Below are 16,441 nucleotides of genomic sequence, written 5' to 3' on the forward strand. Positions count from 1 at the left end.
GACTTACTGAGTGACTTATTGACTTACTTACCGACTTACTCACTAACTAAGTTACTTACTTATTAAATGACTTATTTACATATTGAATGGCTTACTTTCTTATTGAATGACTGACTTACTTATTAACTTACTTACTTACTTACTCAATTATTGACTCGGTTACTTACTTATTGAGTTACTTACTTATTGACTTTCTCATTAACTAACTTATATACTGATTGACTTACTTACTGACTTCCTTACTTGCCTACTTACTAATTGGCTAACTTATGAGTATGGGTGGCAAAATGGGCTTGGCCCGACGGGCCAGCCCGTTCGGATAGGTGTTTTTAGCGGGTCAGACTGGGGTTTTTAGCCCAAAAGCCCGTATTCAACCCGTTTTGGAAGCCCGTTTTTTAGACGGGCCATGGAGGGTCGGGCCGAGCTGGCCCGGCGGGCAAACATTAAAATTAAAGTTCATTTGTCTATCATGTTGCTCATTGCAATTAAGATTAAATTTTACAATTTTAACTTATGTTTGAATCCTTAAGCATATAATTATTCTTTCTCTTTGTAAAATGGACATTTAATATCTCATTATGTAATTATCTATTATTTTCACTCTTATCCAATTATTGTGCTTGTTATGAGAAGGTGGAATTTCACTGACAATTAGAGGTGTTTGAATCAAGTTTAAACATTTAATTAATTGAAATATAAAATTGGAAACTCAAATAGAACTACTGATTTCGATTCCTTTTGGAAAATTAATTGAATTCGACTGAGTTTCATTTTATATTTTTAATGTAGTCGAATTCAAATTAAATTAAGTAATATATATATATATATATTATTGTGATTGATTTATTATATAATAGTTTTGATTCTTTTACATTTTTAAAACTTAGGAGTTATAAGCTCTATTATGAACTAGGAGTCTAAAAGTTTAAGACTATGGTGGTTTATTGTTTAGAATTTACAAGTTTTATACTAATGTAATATGTTATTATGAGATTGTGTCTTTTGTTTGTGATTTTTTGTTTTAAAAGACATTTATGAATGGTTTGAATTATTTATTTTGTCTAAAAGTTTTTAATGTGTGTTTTAAAAAAAACAAAACGGGTCAGCCCGCCGGCCTGCCAGCCCTGTCAAATATGGGTCGGGCTGGCATTTTGAGCCCTTTGAATAATAAGGGTCGGGCCGGGCTGACCCGTATTGTCACCCCTACTTATGAGCAAACTTACTTACTGAGTAAAATACTTACTAAGTTACTTACTTACTGACTTACTTACTTGGTGACTAACTTACTTACTAACTTACTTACTTACTTACTTCCTGACTGGCTTACTTACTTACTCACTTTCTTACTGACTGAGTTACTTACTTACGGACTTACTTACTTACTAACTTATGTTCATTAAATCGGAGTTTGCCTAGGTTCTAGTCTCTAAATCTTGACGATTGATCCCTGACCCCTTACCTTGGATGCTCACCTTGAATCAAATCCAAAACCCTAAACCATAAAGCATTAACATTAAACCCTAAACCACCACTAAACCCTAGAACATCCTTAAACTCTGGCCCCAAGCCCAAACCTCGAAACTCCTAACCTCGCCTCAAGACCCACCTTAGAAATAGAACTCCCCCCTTTTGAAAAAGGGCATTAGGTAAATGACATTTCCCAGCATTCTATTCTCTCTCTTTCCTCTCTTTTAGTGGTAACACCTCTATCTTTTAGTGGCAACTACTTTATCTTTTAGGGCAACAATCTTATCTTTGAGACAACCTTATTTTTGTGAGGCACTAGCCTTATCTTTGAGGACATCAACCTTATCTTCAAAGTGTACCAACCTTTGTTTTGAAAGATGCTAAGCTTTTCTCAGTGGCAGCAATATTTTGTTTGAGTGAAAGACCTAAGCTTTTCTTAGTGGCAGCAACATTTTGTTTGAGTGAAAGACGCTAAGCTTTTCTTAGTGGTAGCAACATTTTGTTTGAGTGGCAGCAGACATCAAACCCTAAACCTAAATGATAGCCAATTTCCATTATAGATAATATATGGAAACACATTTATAAAAACATTTTAATAAGAACCAACAATTGAAGAAGAGCAATAGTAAACAATAATATTTGTTTTAAAGCTGTAGGACAGCATTCATGCAATCAAATAAGAACCAACTTTGAGCAAATTATTAATCCAAAGAACTAGGAGGAATAGTTAGTTCTACTACTCGTTTCCCCGCTAAGAATAATTTACATCTTGAAACGAACAATTTCACTCTATTGCTCTATCTTGTATAATTCTTCAGACTGCACACCAGCACAGTCGGTGGATCAAATCAATTAGCAAACTGTGAGGGTACTCAAATAATCCTTTTTTGCCAGATCAATTTTATAACTGATCACTCCTTCCACCTTTGAAAAGTTAGATCGGAAAATGGAGGACCCAGAGCAAGGCATCATCCTCTTGTTCTTCTTAAGGGCTCACCTCTACAGGGACACCACAGTTTATTATGAATATACATTGCACTCACTTAAGAGCTGATCTTCTTTGTTCAGAAACTTCTTCCAATAGCTCTTATACTTTGGAATTCCCATATCAAGCCAAGGTTTCATTTTCCCGTTATAGTGCAGCACTAGAGCTGTATTAATGGCTTGAGTATCAATTACATAATCATGACCCAGTCCAGACACAACCCACGATTCATTCAGTGGATATATTTTATTCTCAAAGGTCACCAAACTTGCACTCCATGCACTACCTTTCATGGATCCTTCTTGTATGCTCAACTGCAAAAGGAAATGAATGATTAAGATAATGATAGACAACAATAGAGATCAATGAAAACCATAGACAGCATATAATGGAATCCTTTATAGATAATTTTATATTTGTTATTCAACCAAGCATTAATATGACCTATCTTTATTTGATGGACTTGTCTGCCCCCTTTCCCAGAAAAATCCCAAAAATAAAGGAAATTTTTAACAAAATAAAGAAAGCCACAGGGAAGGTGAGAGTATATAATAAATCCAAGTCCAATCAATAGGATTTTCAGAAAATATTGCATAGCGTTTCTAATGAACTATGTTGCTTACCTCATTTATCAACCTTTGATAAGTTTGTGTAAGACCAAGTTCTCTCCACCTTACTAGGTCAATTACGTTCAACCCTGACATCCAAGCACAGGAATTTGGACTGAAACCTTTCTGACCCAGATAACTTCTCAATCGACCCAGTCTTACTGAGCAGAATTGCATTGCACCATTAACTTTTTCTCCCATTTTTAGATTCCACAGGACTGACAAGTCTTGCTGGATAACAACATCTTCATCTAGAACCACAACTTTGTTCAAATTCCTGAATATATCAGGAAGTAAATAGTGTAAATGAGAAAAAATTGAAATGTATTCTGTTCTAATCTGGCTCATGGATGGATTATCAACTTCGTGAAATGAAACACGGAACTCCTCAGGCAAGGACAGATGAAGTGGGTCACCCTTTTGGCTGTCCAGGTCAAGATGCTCAACATTCAACACTTCAATTGCAGCTTCCTTATAATTGTTCCTCAAGAACCAGAGCTTCATAGCATAATAATTTTGCCCATCAGTCAAGACATGAAAAACCTGATTCTGACTTTCCTGGAACATTGTGCAGCAACAAGTGAAATCATTAGTATAACTGCTACTGTTTAACCACTACAACCCATAGGTACATGAGAAGAGACATAACTTACCTTTGCATGCATTACAGTGGAGTTGATAACTACTGTTGCTGCAAGCACATTATTAGAGAAAATAACATAATGGTACAATGAAGAATCCTTAAATTTTTCTGCAGCAGCCTTCTCTTCATCATAATGTGAAGATTTGAAATATTCTACGGTTAGTTTCAGTGACAGACAATGAAGACTCTTTGGCATTGTCTGAACATTAAGTTTATACAGGAATGCACTCTGTTTCATGTGGAAATCAGCTTCATCCTCAGTCAGATCAAATATTTGTCTCAATTTCTTGTCAACATTATTGCAGTCTACCGGGACTGCTCTGGCTATTGCAACTTCCATATTCTGCGACTTCTTCTCAATCCTAAAAACATAAATTTGACTACCATATAAAATTTATTGTAATATGAAAGCATGTTAAATGATAACAAAAGAGAAAAGATAGATGTGTTCAAATCCTGAAAGGCAAGAAACACAGGAGGTTTGAGGTGGAAACAAAAGAAAAAAACATGTTAAATCCAAAGATAGAACAAACTCGAGAAAAAATATAAATATAAGGTTGTGCTTTCAAGAATAACCTATGAACCCAACAATCGTACCCAGAATAACCTACAAAATGCGTAGTCTGCAAGCAGATATAATATTGAAAAAAGTACTGTAAGAGTACTTGGTTGAAGGTGCTACTTGAATAATTTAGATAAGGAAAAACAGAAAATTCGTATATGAATATCAACTTACAGTGATGGAAGATCAGCATCTGTAGTAGATTCACTAAGCACGTGCTCCAGCTCTTGTATATTCTGCTTCAGTTGGCGTGACAATTTGTCTTGTGATGGGAGTTTTGCAATGCTAGGATAGTAAGATCTAGCCACAAACAATTGATCTTTCAATTTCTTAATCATGACATCTTTCATATCTTCTTTATGTTCCTGTTGCCATAGGCAATAACTACCAAATGTGAGCTCACACGATTTTCCACCGTCATCATTGGAGCTCTTTTTATTGTGGATGACTTGATCAATGTGACCACCTCTAGGATTCTGTTGCAGAATTTAAATTAGTTCAGGTATCTATATGAATGGAAGTATAAAATAGCATATGAAAAGTTTGCTGGTGAGTGTTATTGTTCTGAGCTATAGAACTTGTACTGTGTAGAAAAAAATTGAAATTCATTTTCAGAGCTGATACATCTACATCTTTGAGTCAATTCTGCCAGACATGCAGATGAGCTTTTTCATGCTCTCTTTTCAGGTTTGATGTGTCAGTGTAACAAAGAGTCACACTGAATGCTGACTGTGTCATCAGGGGAGCCGTCGCACAAACACGGGCATCTAGGGAAAGGTGATTTGGCTCCACTTATCATGGATTCAGTGTGCACATAAGCTGTCTGATGCTGGTCTGTGGTACTGCAGTTAATTGATTATTTCAGCAAACTATGATCTGGATCTAGTTGGCTTAGGGGTATTTCAACAGATTCCGGGTGGACTTGGTGGATATTTTAATATTTTAATTCGACAAAGATACAAGTAATATCAGTTTGGTTACCCAAAGAGAGTTGGCATAAATGATTATAGAAAGTGAGATAAATTTGGTACTGTAATGAAAATTGAAATCAATTTAATCCCTGAATGATAGAAACATATTAATTTATTCACCAAAATCATAAGCTTCATTAATGATATTCTCATGATCCGTAGATAGAAGGAATTGTTTATGTCATCATTTTCTGTAACTGAGTGACTAAATTGACATCGACTTTCTTGTGGGGGACCAAACCCAGTCACATGTATTGTCAAAGCACTAAAATGATGCTCATTCATTCCCCCATCCCCACGGGGAAATTTTCTGCCTATGGAGCCCCAAATGGGGCAGTCTCAGTGGGGGTTCCCAGACATAGGTGCAAATTATCCCTAGTTCAGTCAATTTTCTTATTTGATGGTTGTGGCAGTTTAGTATATCGGTTTCTGTTGGGGTTTACAATTGAGATGGTTTAAAGAAGCGATAAGCCAAGATTGTTTAGCGTTGTGATTCAGTAACAGTTCATAGTTGATGGACTGATCCAATGAGTCATGAGGGGCAGAGGGAGGAAAGCTGAACAACCCAACAAGCCAGGACCTCAAATTGTAGATGCAGTCATAGTCAAGGGATGTGCAGAGTAGATGTTAGAGAGTATTACTCAGTTTTTTCTGTTTGTGGGATTGCTACTGGATGGAGATGTTAGGGAGTATTACACTATTACTGTGCTTAAATTTGTTAGTACTTAGCATGCTGTGAGTGTTATTGGGTTAGGATTGTACTAGACATGCTAAACTTGTGCTTACTTAGATGTCAGCACAAGGAGGGGTTCTAAGTAACTAAATCAGTGCTATGAATTGTACAACTGTAACCAAATATTTAGTCTGTGTTCAATAAAATATTTCAACAAAGGAGCAATGTATGCATACATTTGAAGACGGAGGTGGTTGCTGAACAGCATTGGGTGGCACCTTCAAGCCTGAAAATTATGCAAATTAAAAACAGAAGAAAGAAGGAAATGAGATGCAAGATGGTATCATGTCAGCACTCAATAAAAGAAATTGAATTGTTAGAACCACCTCCTGGTTTATCATCATTGGAGCCACTGCTGATGGTGCCATTCTTATCTTCTCGAGCATAATTCTTGACAGCATCCTGACATACAATTATTAATGATTAACAATTAATGATTATTAAAAATTAATAATCTGGCCACTGAAATTCTGGATGCTGATGATGGAATGTCACCGTCCCCCCTCCTCAGTTCCGCATGTGAGTTCAATACTAATGAAACTAATTATATGAAAATCCAAAATTGCAATGCCTCATCATCTGGCTATTACTCTCTGTCCGCTAGTCTGTAGAACAGGAAATTACTAACTAAATCTAGACCCAAACAGAAAAGAGTAAAGACACAAAAATACATTTAAATCCCTATTAAACTAAATATAATAATCATAGGAAAACCTAATAATAATTTAACCATAATTATGACGTATCCTCAACTATTCATGCTACTACCAACTCTCCCAAAAGTTTAAGTTAATAGGTGATGAAACATGAATGCTTTTATATATGTAAAAGACTAAAACCCCTCATGCAAGAGCGCCTTGGCCTTGAAGGGTAGAGAATGCACAGAACCACCTATCTTGTTCTGAAATATAATTCTCTATTAGAAAGATGGAGGAGAAAGGATTAAACTCTAAACCACTTTGTCAAAGGCTTTGGTACTGTGTCAATTAGCAACTTTCAAAAAGGCAGAAGTTTTTTTTCTTGTGTTAGTAAAATATGTTTTTTGTGCTTGTAATCGAGGTCATGAGCTCATATTCTAGAAATAGTCTCTCTACTTGCGAGGTTAAGGTTGCACATATTTACTCTCCCCGGACCACACTAAGGCTTTGTTTGAGAGTGTGATTTTGGAGAGGAAGGGAAAGGAAAGGATGGCTATAGAAAGTTTCCCCCTTGTTTAGGAGTTAGATGAAGGAGAGGATTGCCTTCCTTTCCCCTTCCCTTCTTCCTCCTTCCTAACCCTTTGATCCCTCGCCTTCCTTTTCCCTCATAACTTCCAAACATAGCCTAAGTGGAAGTCTTGTGTATTGGCTGCCCTTTTAAGTAAAAAATATATTCTCTTCGCAACACAAAAGGATAAAAATATATTCAAAAATATGTTTGAATAAATCATGCTCAAAATATATTCCATTTTTTAGTAAAAAATATGTGTCCTCTCCAAAAAAACATAAAAGGATAAAAACTAGAGCCTAGAGATTGAATGATGCAACAAAAGGCCAATATCTATTTGCAAGTATGACAGAAGACACCTGTAAATGACTGTGACCAGAACACCAAAGGGTGGCTAAAGGCCAACATCCTGATACTTTTATTTCCTTATTTGATGTGCATTACTTTTGCTTATTGTTATATTCTCAATTCTTAGCACATTAGTTTCTCTACTTTATTTCCTATGCACATTAATTCCTCTACTTTATTTCCTTTTTCCAATAAGCATTAATTACTATGCTCTTCACTTCATCTTGTCTCTCAAATTTTTAAAATCAAGAAAACCCTGAAAAATTGCACATTAAGAAGGCCTAAAAAATTCCAGAAGTGGGCCAGCCCACCTGTTTATTGTGTGGGTCGATCACCATGTAAAGACCAACATCTCTAACCCTAAAAACCCTTTTACAGAACCGAGTCGCGCTCGAACCAACCCATTTGTGCTTGTAACCTGCTTGCGTGGATGCTGCATCTTAGTATCACACACCTCATATCAGAATTATGATTCGAGAAATTCATCCTCCACTTTGATTCTATCCCATTTTGGCATCACCAAGAAGAACCATTGCATACAACAACACAACATATGATTCATGCAAATACTGACTACAATGATTGAGAGTCAAAGCAGTGCAAGGTCTGTGATTCTATAACATGTCATTAGTGTTAATATTGCTAAGAATAGCAGTTCAGAAAGGTTTGACCTTGGAGAGAGCTTTAGGGTGTGCTTATTTTTAGGAAACTTGATTTTCATTCCGTATTTCAATCTCAGAAAAAACTATTTGTTTTCAAATTTTCATATCTTCCATTATTGTTTTGTTTTCTGTTTATTATGCTTTCATATTCCCCTTAGCCTTGTGGCTCAAGAAAACGGGTTTCTGTGCTGTTCAAACTAAATGCTAATGATGGATAGAAATCCATGTAAGACACCGATAATTTTCCTTCTCTTTTCACTAGCATCTTCTATTATTTTTTTAAATGTAAAATTAGGTTGAGAACTTGGGTCTGCAAAAAATCCTAAAGGTAGGTAAAATAAAGAGGTTGAGCATTTGTCAGTATCCAGAGACCACCACCATCAGCCACCCTATTAGCAGCTTCTAGCTGGCCATGTATCTTATATTGCCTTTGTACTGTTACAGAAATAGATACTGAAAAGGGCAGGTTTTATTGATTTATCGACGAGAGAACTCTTCTGACTAATAACCTCAAACAAATCAGCATCCGCAGAGATGTCACAATGGATGAAGATGAACAAATTATTCAAACACGGAATGGAAGTGGCCACAGATCCTTCAGGGGGTCTGCTGCCTCCCTTCCCACTATTCCCCACTCAGACCCCCTACCTTTTTTTATATTCACCCTGTCCTCGAGATGAAGAGGGCAGGGAAATCTTATGTTACAACAGATCAAGGAAACTCCACCTGTATCACATTGCCTGAAGAATGTTACCCAAGTTATGCTCGACACCCAACTCTTGTAGTCCCGATGACGTCACCAGATAGGATTTCATAAATCGTGTTCGGGTAACGCTTGTTTAAACAGAACTGCCATTTCAGACATGCTAAGGTATTGGGCAGATTTGATGCAACTCTTATATTCTCTACTGCTCGGATGTATTAATCATTTTCAGTTTTGGATGATTTCTTGTCATCCTTTTACGGTTTTACCTGTAAGGCTGCACTCTCCCTCATTTCTTTCTAATAAACTTCCTTGCCTATAGTAAAAATTGAAACCCTTAACACGGTAATTGATGACATATTAAGGTTGACATGCAGGCAAAAACCTTACAGTGAAGATAGTTATAACAGCACTAATTACTTTTAGCTTTTCGCTTCAGTTACACTAAGTAAGAATAAACACATGTGTTTTCATTCATTAATCACAAACACAAGAGGATCAGTGATTTATAAATAAAAATAATTTCGCGAAGAAAAAAAAAGATAATGAAGTTAACAAAATTGACTGCAAGAGTATTATGTAATGAACCTTTGGAAGAGTTGGTTCAAACTTTGTTATCAGGTCCTGCACGCGGTTTGATTGTTCTCCCTGCAAAATAAATTCAAAGGCAAAGATATAAAATTTTGGATGTGTGTGCATTGGAAATTGTATCAGGTGTATGCACCAAGAGACACAGGAAGTGTTACGAAAATCATCCTTCAGTTCATGAATCACGAGAACAAAAGTAGGGAAATGATATTTCCTTTTTTGATGATGGACTAAAATGACATCCATTTTGCATAATTGGTGATAAAATTGATGTAACATTTTTTACTATTGAGGGACTAAATCTATATAACTTTCGATGATTGCGGAACTAAATAAGTAAATGTCAAGTAACTTTCAATACGGGACGACCACAACTTGTATAAGCAGTGAGGTTACTCTGGCACGCAAGGAAAAAGAATGAATACCTTGGATCGGTTATGGCTATGGCCAACATCATATCTTTGAATTGCATTCTGAGTCTGATGTGGAAAAGTAGACACAAGTTAAGCGTAGAAAAAAGCAACATACATGAACATAATAATCATAATCATAATCATAAATAAAATTGTAATAGAGTCAGAAATAGATTACCGAAGGAGAAGTTTTCTGTTCGTATATATATCCTGAAACAAACCAACCAACCCTTACTTACTTGGAGTAACAAAAAGAAAAAGAAAACGTTGGATCTAGAGGGATCAAAGGAGTGGATCTCAATGTGATGAGATAGATCTATTGTAACCTGAAGGAGAGTGAAATCCATTGTGAAGGCCGAGTAAAAAGACGAGAGGAACGAGCATTGAAAGAATGACAAGTCCCAATACCGCAATTACAAGCCCTCTCCACCGTCTTTTACCACCGTACGAAGAAGACGGAACCACGCTCTTCATTTTTTCGTCCTTCTTTTTCTTTATTATTTTCGTTTCTATATCTCTTAAACTGAGAATTGAAAACGGGAAGTAGTAGTTCACATTCCCATCACCACCATCTAACGCTGCCTCCTCTTCTTCTCTCCCTCTCCAACTCTCTTTTGCTTAACATTCCCATCTCCCCACATCACCATTCTATATATTATTAAATCATTATTTTATTTATTTATAATTATTACTTATTATCTACTTATACTCTAATTCAATATTTCAAAAAAAAAAAAAATGTGTGTACTAATAGTGTAAGATTTTTATACTATCATTTATTTTCGAATTATCATAATTTAATCTTAAATAAAAATAATACAATGAATATTAGTTAATATATTGAATATATATAAATTTTTGTACAATCAAAATATAGATATTACACTTTATTTTAAATATGGGTTTGTAATTTTCATATTTGTACTTAGCTATGTATAAATATTTTAAATTGGGTCCATTAGCTTGCAATGACATTATGGGATGACAACTAGTGACAAAATATGTAATGGTTAATCTCTATCATATAAATACCTCTAACAACAAATATCTCACTTGCTAAGCTTTGAATAATAATTCTCTCCATGAAAATCACAAACATATATATGTTACTATATTAACCCTAACAAGGCATTCCATGTGGCATGTAGCATGTGGAATAGGTTGAGCATATTCATTTGAATCTAAAGGTATAATTAAAATGTAACTTCTGTAGTGCTCGCTACCTAAATATGTTCAACCAAGTACATCATTATTTCTAAAGAAACAAAACACTAGAAGAGAAAAGAGTAGTGTAACTTAATTCCTATTGGTAGATATCTATAGATTAGGCGGAAGAAGTTAGTTACTTTCCCTTATATATTGCATATTGTAATCTATGTTTGTTGTGGGAATCATTTCTACATTTTTAGAGTTTCCTTTTAATTTTAATATTGAACTTTAACTTTCTTATTCTCTCATTTTCCTTTCTTCTTCTAATTTCTCCTTAATTCTTAGAATTCTTCATTTCATTGATGGTATCAAACATCTTAATTGGAGCTTTGCCATGTAAATATGTTCTTACATTCTTTGTCTTCCTCTTTGATCGATGAACATGAAATGCAACCTAACATTGATTAATCGCATAATGTAGCTTTTACATGTTACTTGCATCTTTCTGAAAATTCAATCATAGTTTTGGTTTCACTTTTATTGAATGGTTAACATTACCATCAATTTATCGTGGAGAATATGTACTTAATTTTAAAGATTAAGTTATAGTATGTGTATGGAACGATTACAATTCCAAATAATATGGTTATGCGAAATGTGTTTTACTACAAACTACTCAAACCATTTTGTGAATCAACAAGGCTTCTGATGTTTCACATAAATTGAAGGAGTGATTCCCTCACGGAGATCTTTTTCATAATTGCTAAAAAATTTTAGCACAAATCACATCCTTCAAACACAATGAATAAATGATTTCAAGATCACACGGAATGAGTTAGAAAACTTTGAAGTTAACACCCACAAACATTAGAAGAAGGATTGAATTTTGTTTTTTAAATATTTTCTAAAACAATCATTTAAAAATCTTTTTAACAAGCAATAATAAATTAAACGCACATTTAAAAATTGTTATGAAAAATTAATGCGCAATAAGATCATAAATCAACTATTAGTTTAAACGTAAAAGAAAAATATAAGGGAAAGAAAGCCACACATTAATTTTATTCTAGCTCGCTCTTATCCAACCAAAGGCTATGTTTAGTTCCATTTACCTGAAGAATTTTTCACTATTTCTCAAATAGCTTACAAGTGTTAGATATCTCTTTAGGCTTACAAGTACTTGACACCTCTTTAGGTACTAAGTCTTGTATACCTCATAAGGTAACAAATACTCTACACTTTTTCGAGTACTAAGTATTTAACACCTCTGGAGACAATATTCTTTCATATCAATCTTCTTTAGGCTCTTACTCTAAAAATAGATTTTAAGTTTGATCTTTAGAAAGTCATTATGTGTGAGGATATAAAAGTATAAAGTCAAATGAAACAACACAATAAATGAATATCCATAAATAACACTAAAACATACAATATATTTTCTCAAGTGTGTTTCTTGTTCTTTCTCAATTTTCTTCTTTTCTTTATATTCAATAATAGATTGTTAGTTTCATCTTCAAAAAGCAATCTTCTTAAATAGTTCAATCTTCATAAAAGCTTCATTTGTCTTCAAAATAGTATATGTTTAGAAATAACATTTAATGTGAGGAATGTATTGAGTCTTATATCTTGATCTTTGATATTTAAGAATTGTTTTTTACAATCAAATTTGACTATAAAGGAGTAGGATAACGATGTTTTTTACAATCTTTGATATCTACGTAGGATAACGATGTTTTCCGACTTTTTCTTCTTTGTGCATACGATTCATTCTCCTTTTCTTTTAATTTGTCAGTGTTGGAACTTGCTTTGTTGGAGACCATTAGTGAGGATTTTTAGATGGAAATAAAAAAAACTCATAAGTCCCACATTGGAAGAATTTTGAGGAAAAAAACTTAAAAGTCCTACATTGGATGGTGAAGGAACTTGGAAAAAATCTCATGTTATAAATAGAAGCATCCTCCCTTCATATTTTCTTGCCCCAAGTTGAGTATGTTCTTCCTCGAGTTCCTCTTTCTCCCTTATAATCCTTGCCAACACATTTCCAACAAACTTCTCTCTTTTTCTTTTTGTGGCACTAGAATTGGCACAAGTAACCAAATTATGGGAATTTCGAGAACTGATACTTATAGTCAGATTATAGGAAAATAGAATTGATATGGGTAGTCGTACTATGGGAATTTCAAATACTAACACTAGTAGTCAGGTTGTGGGAAAATTGAATTGGCATAGGTAGCCATATTATGGACATTTTGAGAATTGACACTGGATTGTTTTATCTTGGGGATGGTGTGGTTGATAGTCTGCTTGCACATTTTGGGCAGTGACATGAAACGTCTTAAAGAGAGCGACCTGGTCATGACTCAGCTAGTAAGTATTTTTCGTCTCATTTAGAATTGTTGCAAGCTACGATAACAACACTTTTAAGATGTTTCGTACTACAATACATTCATAGAGAAAATTACTGGATCAAACAACTTTGGCCTTAACAAATCATTTCAATTTGATGGAAATAATTTAAATCGTTGACAACATAAGATGAAATTTTTTATCGCCATAAGAAAAGTGGCACAATTTTTTAAAATTGATGTCCTAGTGGTGCTGGAAAAAGTTAAAAAAGATGAGATGGATAAACTGACTAATGGTATAGTTCTCTCTAATGAAAATGATTACAAATGTAGGAATTTCATTCTGAATGGGTTGCTTAATGATCTATATGATTACTACAACTTATACAAGTTTGTCAAATTAATTTGGTATGTACTTAAATAAATATGATACTGAGGAAGATGGGGCCAAAAAGTATGATGTTAGTCACTTACCTATTGTTTAGTAGGGTGTGACAACCTACTCCGATGAGTGACACTTACCTATTGTTTAGTATATTACATAAGGTTTGAAAATCATCTTACCATACTAGGACTCTAGATGAAGGATTTAGAAATGATTTGTGGAATTAACCAAAAGTATAACATATAACGTAATGTTTTTCAAAATCATTTACGTCTAGAAATAATTTCATGTTTCAAATCAATTTTATTCTCAAGAATTTGTGAATATTAGTTTATGTTTCCTTATTAATATTTGTATACAACATCACTTAACAATCATCAAAAAAGTTGTTAATCATTATTTTTGCTATAATATACCTATATAATCTTCTTCTAATACAATTCTCTTTGGTTCGACAAACCCTTATACTATGCTACAATTGAATCTTGAAAAGAGATACAAGTGTAACATAATAAGGTATTGACTTATAAATTTTATTTGTTGAATAAAAGATTCCTAAAAGCATAAGTTCAAACCAATTCATGGTTTGTAACTTTGTACATAGGAATAATATGCAAAATAGTGCAATCCAATCAATGGATTGTTACTTAAACAAATAAAGAGTGATGAATGATAATCAAACCACTAACATTTACTTTCTGTTATTTACTTTCCGCAACTAACATTTACTTTAAGTCATTTACATTTCCGCAACTAATATTTATTTATTGTTTTATTCTTTATTCTTTACATCAACTCTTCGAAAGAAGTGGTACAGTTAACTTCTAACTTTATTCTTTTGTTCATTTTATTTTTTGATACCAACTTTTAATTTCATAAGAAATAGTATGGTTAACTTAATAAAATGAAATCAACCTTTATGATATGGTTATAAGGAATCCGAAAATGGGGTAAATAAATAAAGTCACCAAATAAATAAGTTATTCATCACTCATCACTCTAAAATAAAATAAACTTGCAACAAACCAGGAAAACCCTTCAACAAAGTGACATGTTTTGTTGTTGATGGGGGAGTTCCTGGCTTAGTGAAATCTCGCTCTCAACATTAGGGTTGCGCTGAACCAGGATGTATGCAATCAATTAACGCATGAACCTATTCTCCATAGATAACGATCCATCTTTAATAAGCTCACCTTGGACGAAGTAATGCAATCCTCTCAAGTATGATTTATACTTTTCTATGGAGTCGTACACACTCCATTTCATATCATTACAATCACCAAGTGGTCCACCATCACCTGCCCAACATCTAACAACCATAAACAACTCATAGTTCATCAAAATTAACCTCCCTTGAACCATGATGTGATAACCACTATCGTTATAATGAAAATTTGCATAAAACTCCCGCACCAGAGAGGGATAAATGTTGTCATTTAATTATAGAAATCTTACGGCCCCTTGACCTCCAATTCATGCAGGAACTAGAATCCTCGCTCCACCATCCATGCTATGTTGGCATAAGGAATATAGGTAGGTATTATGCTGATAAATCTAGCCAACTTTTTTGCTTGAAGAGCATGAGCATGGAAAAGATCCAAGCCTAAAGAGAGATTTTGTCCAACCACAGAAGATGACCATCCATCATCCAGATTGGTCACACGCCCCGGATAGCAATGAGAACATTTGATTCCAGTAGTATGTTTCACTCTCTTAGGCCTATCTTGACTCATTTTGGTAGAAAATATGGATGGATAATCAATTAGATAGAGAAATCGAATAAGTTTTTAGAAAGGGGTAACCATGGTTACATGATTTTGAAACAAATTGGTGGGTTAGACGTTAAGAGGAGGAAAGATTAGAGATGAGGTAGCTCGAAACTTAGTTTGAGGATGAAATCCAAGACAAATTTTGGAGAAGAAGACAAAATGCACGAGGTTAGGGTTTGATAGAACTAAACCCAGAATTGTGTTTGAATCTATTTTGTGACTCCATTTAATCGATTAAATTTTGTGTTAATCGATTAACGGGTTTGAAATTTTAACACAGATAATGGATTATGTCCCAGTTTAATCGATTAAGTATTTTTAAAAATATAGCACAGGTAGTCGATTAAGGACATTATAATTGATTACTACTCACAGAAAATTCTCACGTAATCGATTAGAACACAGAACATTCAATTAAATAAGTCATTATGACAGATTTTAGCGATAAGTGCAATTCAGACACAAAGGCTCTATATTTCACAGAGAGGGAGGTGAATAGATGGTATGGTACATGATTGTCATTGTTCGATTAATAAAATGGTTATAAAATTTTATTCACTGTTTAATCGATTAACTACTTCTACATGTATCAATTAACTCAAGAACTAAACTGATTAACTAGCTCTTGTTCTTTGAAAAGCAGTTGTCATTAATCTTCGATATTACCAAGATTCAACTAAACTTGTATGCACTCTTATAGATGATAACACACACAATTAATACACAGAACAAAATATGCAAATAACACAAAATGATATAAATGTCAAGTTAAGTAAATCAAGAAATACGAAACCGTAAAGAGTTCAGGGTTAAGAAGAATGAGACAAGGCTTTTATCATGGTTCGTTTACTTGTCCATGTGCAAACTATATCCAAGCATGCCCTTCTAATATCGGGAGATTTTC

The 16,441-nt window shown here is 34.1% G+C and overlaps 1 protein-coding gene across 3 annotated transcripts; it reads right to left on the bottom strand.

The window, feature by feature from the left end:
- LOC109360774 (probable galacturonosyltransferase 7) lies at window positions 2,077-10,515 on the bottom strand. Of its 3 annotated transcripts, XR_002109217.1 has the most exons (11): window positions 10,216-10,515; window positions 10,068-10,099; window positions 9,902-9,955; window positions 9,477-9,536; window positions 6,296-6,371; window positions 6,146-6,195; window positions 4,440-4,741; window positions 3,714-4,065; window positions 3,076-3,618; window positions 2,423-2,766; window positions 2,077-2,387 (listed from the first exon to the last, which is right to left on the bottom strand). XR_002109217.1 is itself a non-coding variant. In XM_019605882.1 (10 exons), the coding sequence occupies exons 1-10, from the start codon at window positions 10,361-10,363 to the stop codon at window positions 2,488-2,490; spliced, it is 1,893 nt and encodes a 630-aa protein (XP_019461427.1). In that variant the 5' UTR covers window positions 10,364-10,515; the 3' UTR covers window positions 2,077-2,487. The 3 variants fall into 3 exon arrangements, 2 of the variants coding, with proteins under 2 accessions (XP_019461427.1, XP_019461425.1); XM_019605882.1 differs by having other exon boundaries at window positions 2,077-2,766; window positions 10,068-10,104; window positions 10,224-10,515; XM_019605880.1 differs by having other exon boundaries at window positions 2,077-2,766.

This window comes from Lupinus angustifolius, chromosome LG11, assembly GCF_001865875.1.
Source record: "Lupinus angustifolius cultivar Tanjil chromosome LG11, LupAngTanjil_v1.0, whole genome shotgun sequence".
NCBI lineage: Eukaryota > Viridiplantae > Streptophyta > Magnoliopsida > Fabales > Fabaceae > Lupinus > Lupinus angustifolius.

Excerpts from the sequence above, each read along its gene's own strand:
- LOC109360774 (XM_019605880.1), bottom strand. The coding sequence starts at position 10,363 with ATGAAGAGCGTGGTTCCGTCTTCTTCGTACGGTGGTAAAAGACGGTGG. Across the intron at positions 10,100-10,215 it reads TGGATTTCACTCTCCTTCAG|GATATATATACGAACAGAAA; the intron begins GTTACAATAGAT and ends GGTTTGTTTCAG. Across the intron at positions 6,372-9,476 it reads TTGAACCAACTCTTCCAAAG|GATGCTGTCAAGAATTATGC; the intron begins GTTCATTACATA and ends ATTGTATGTCAG.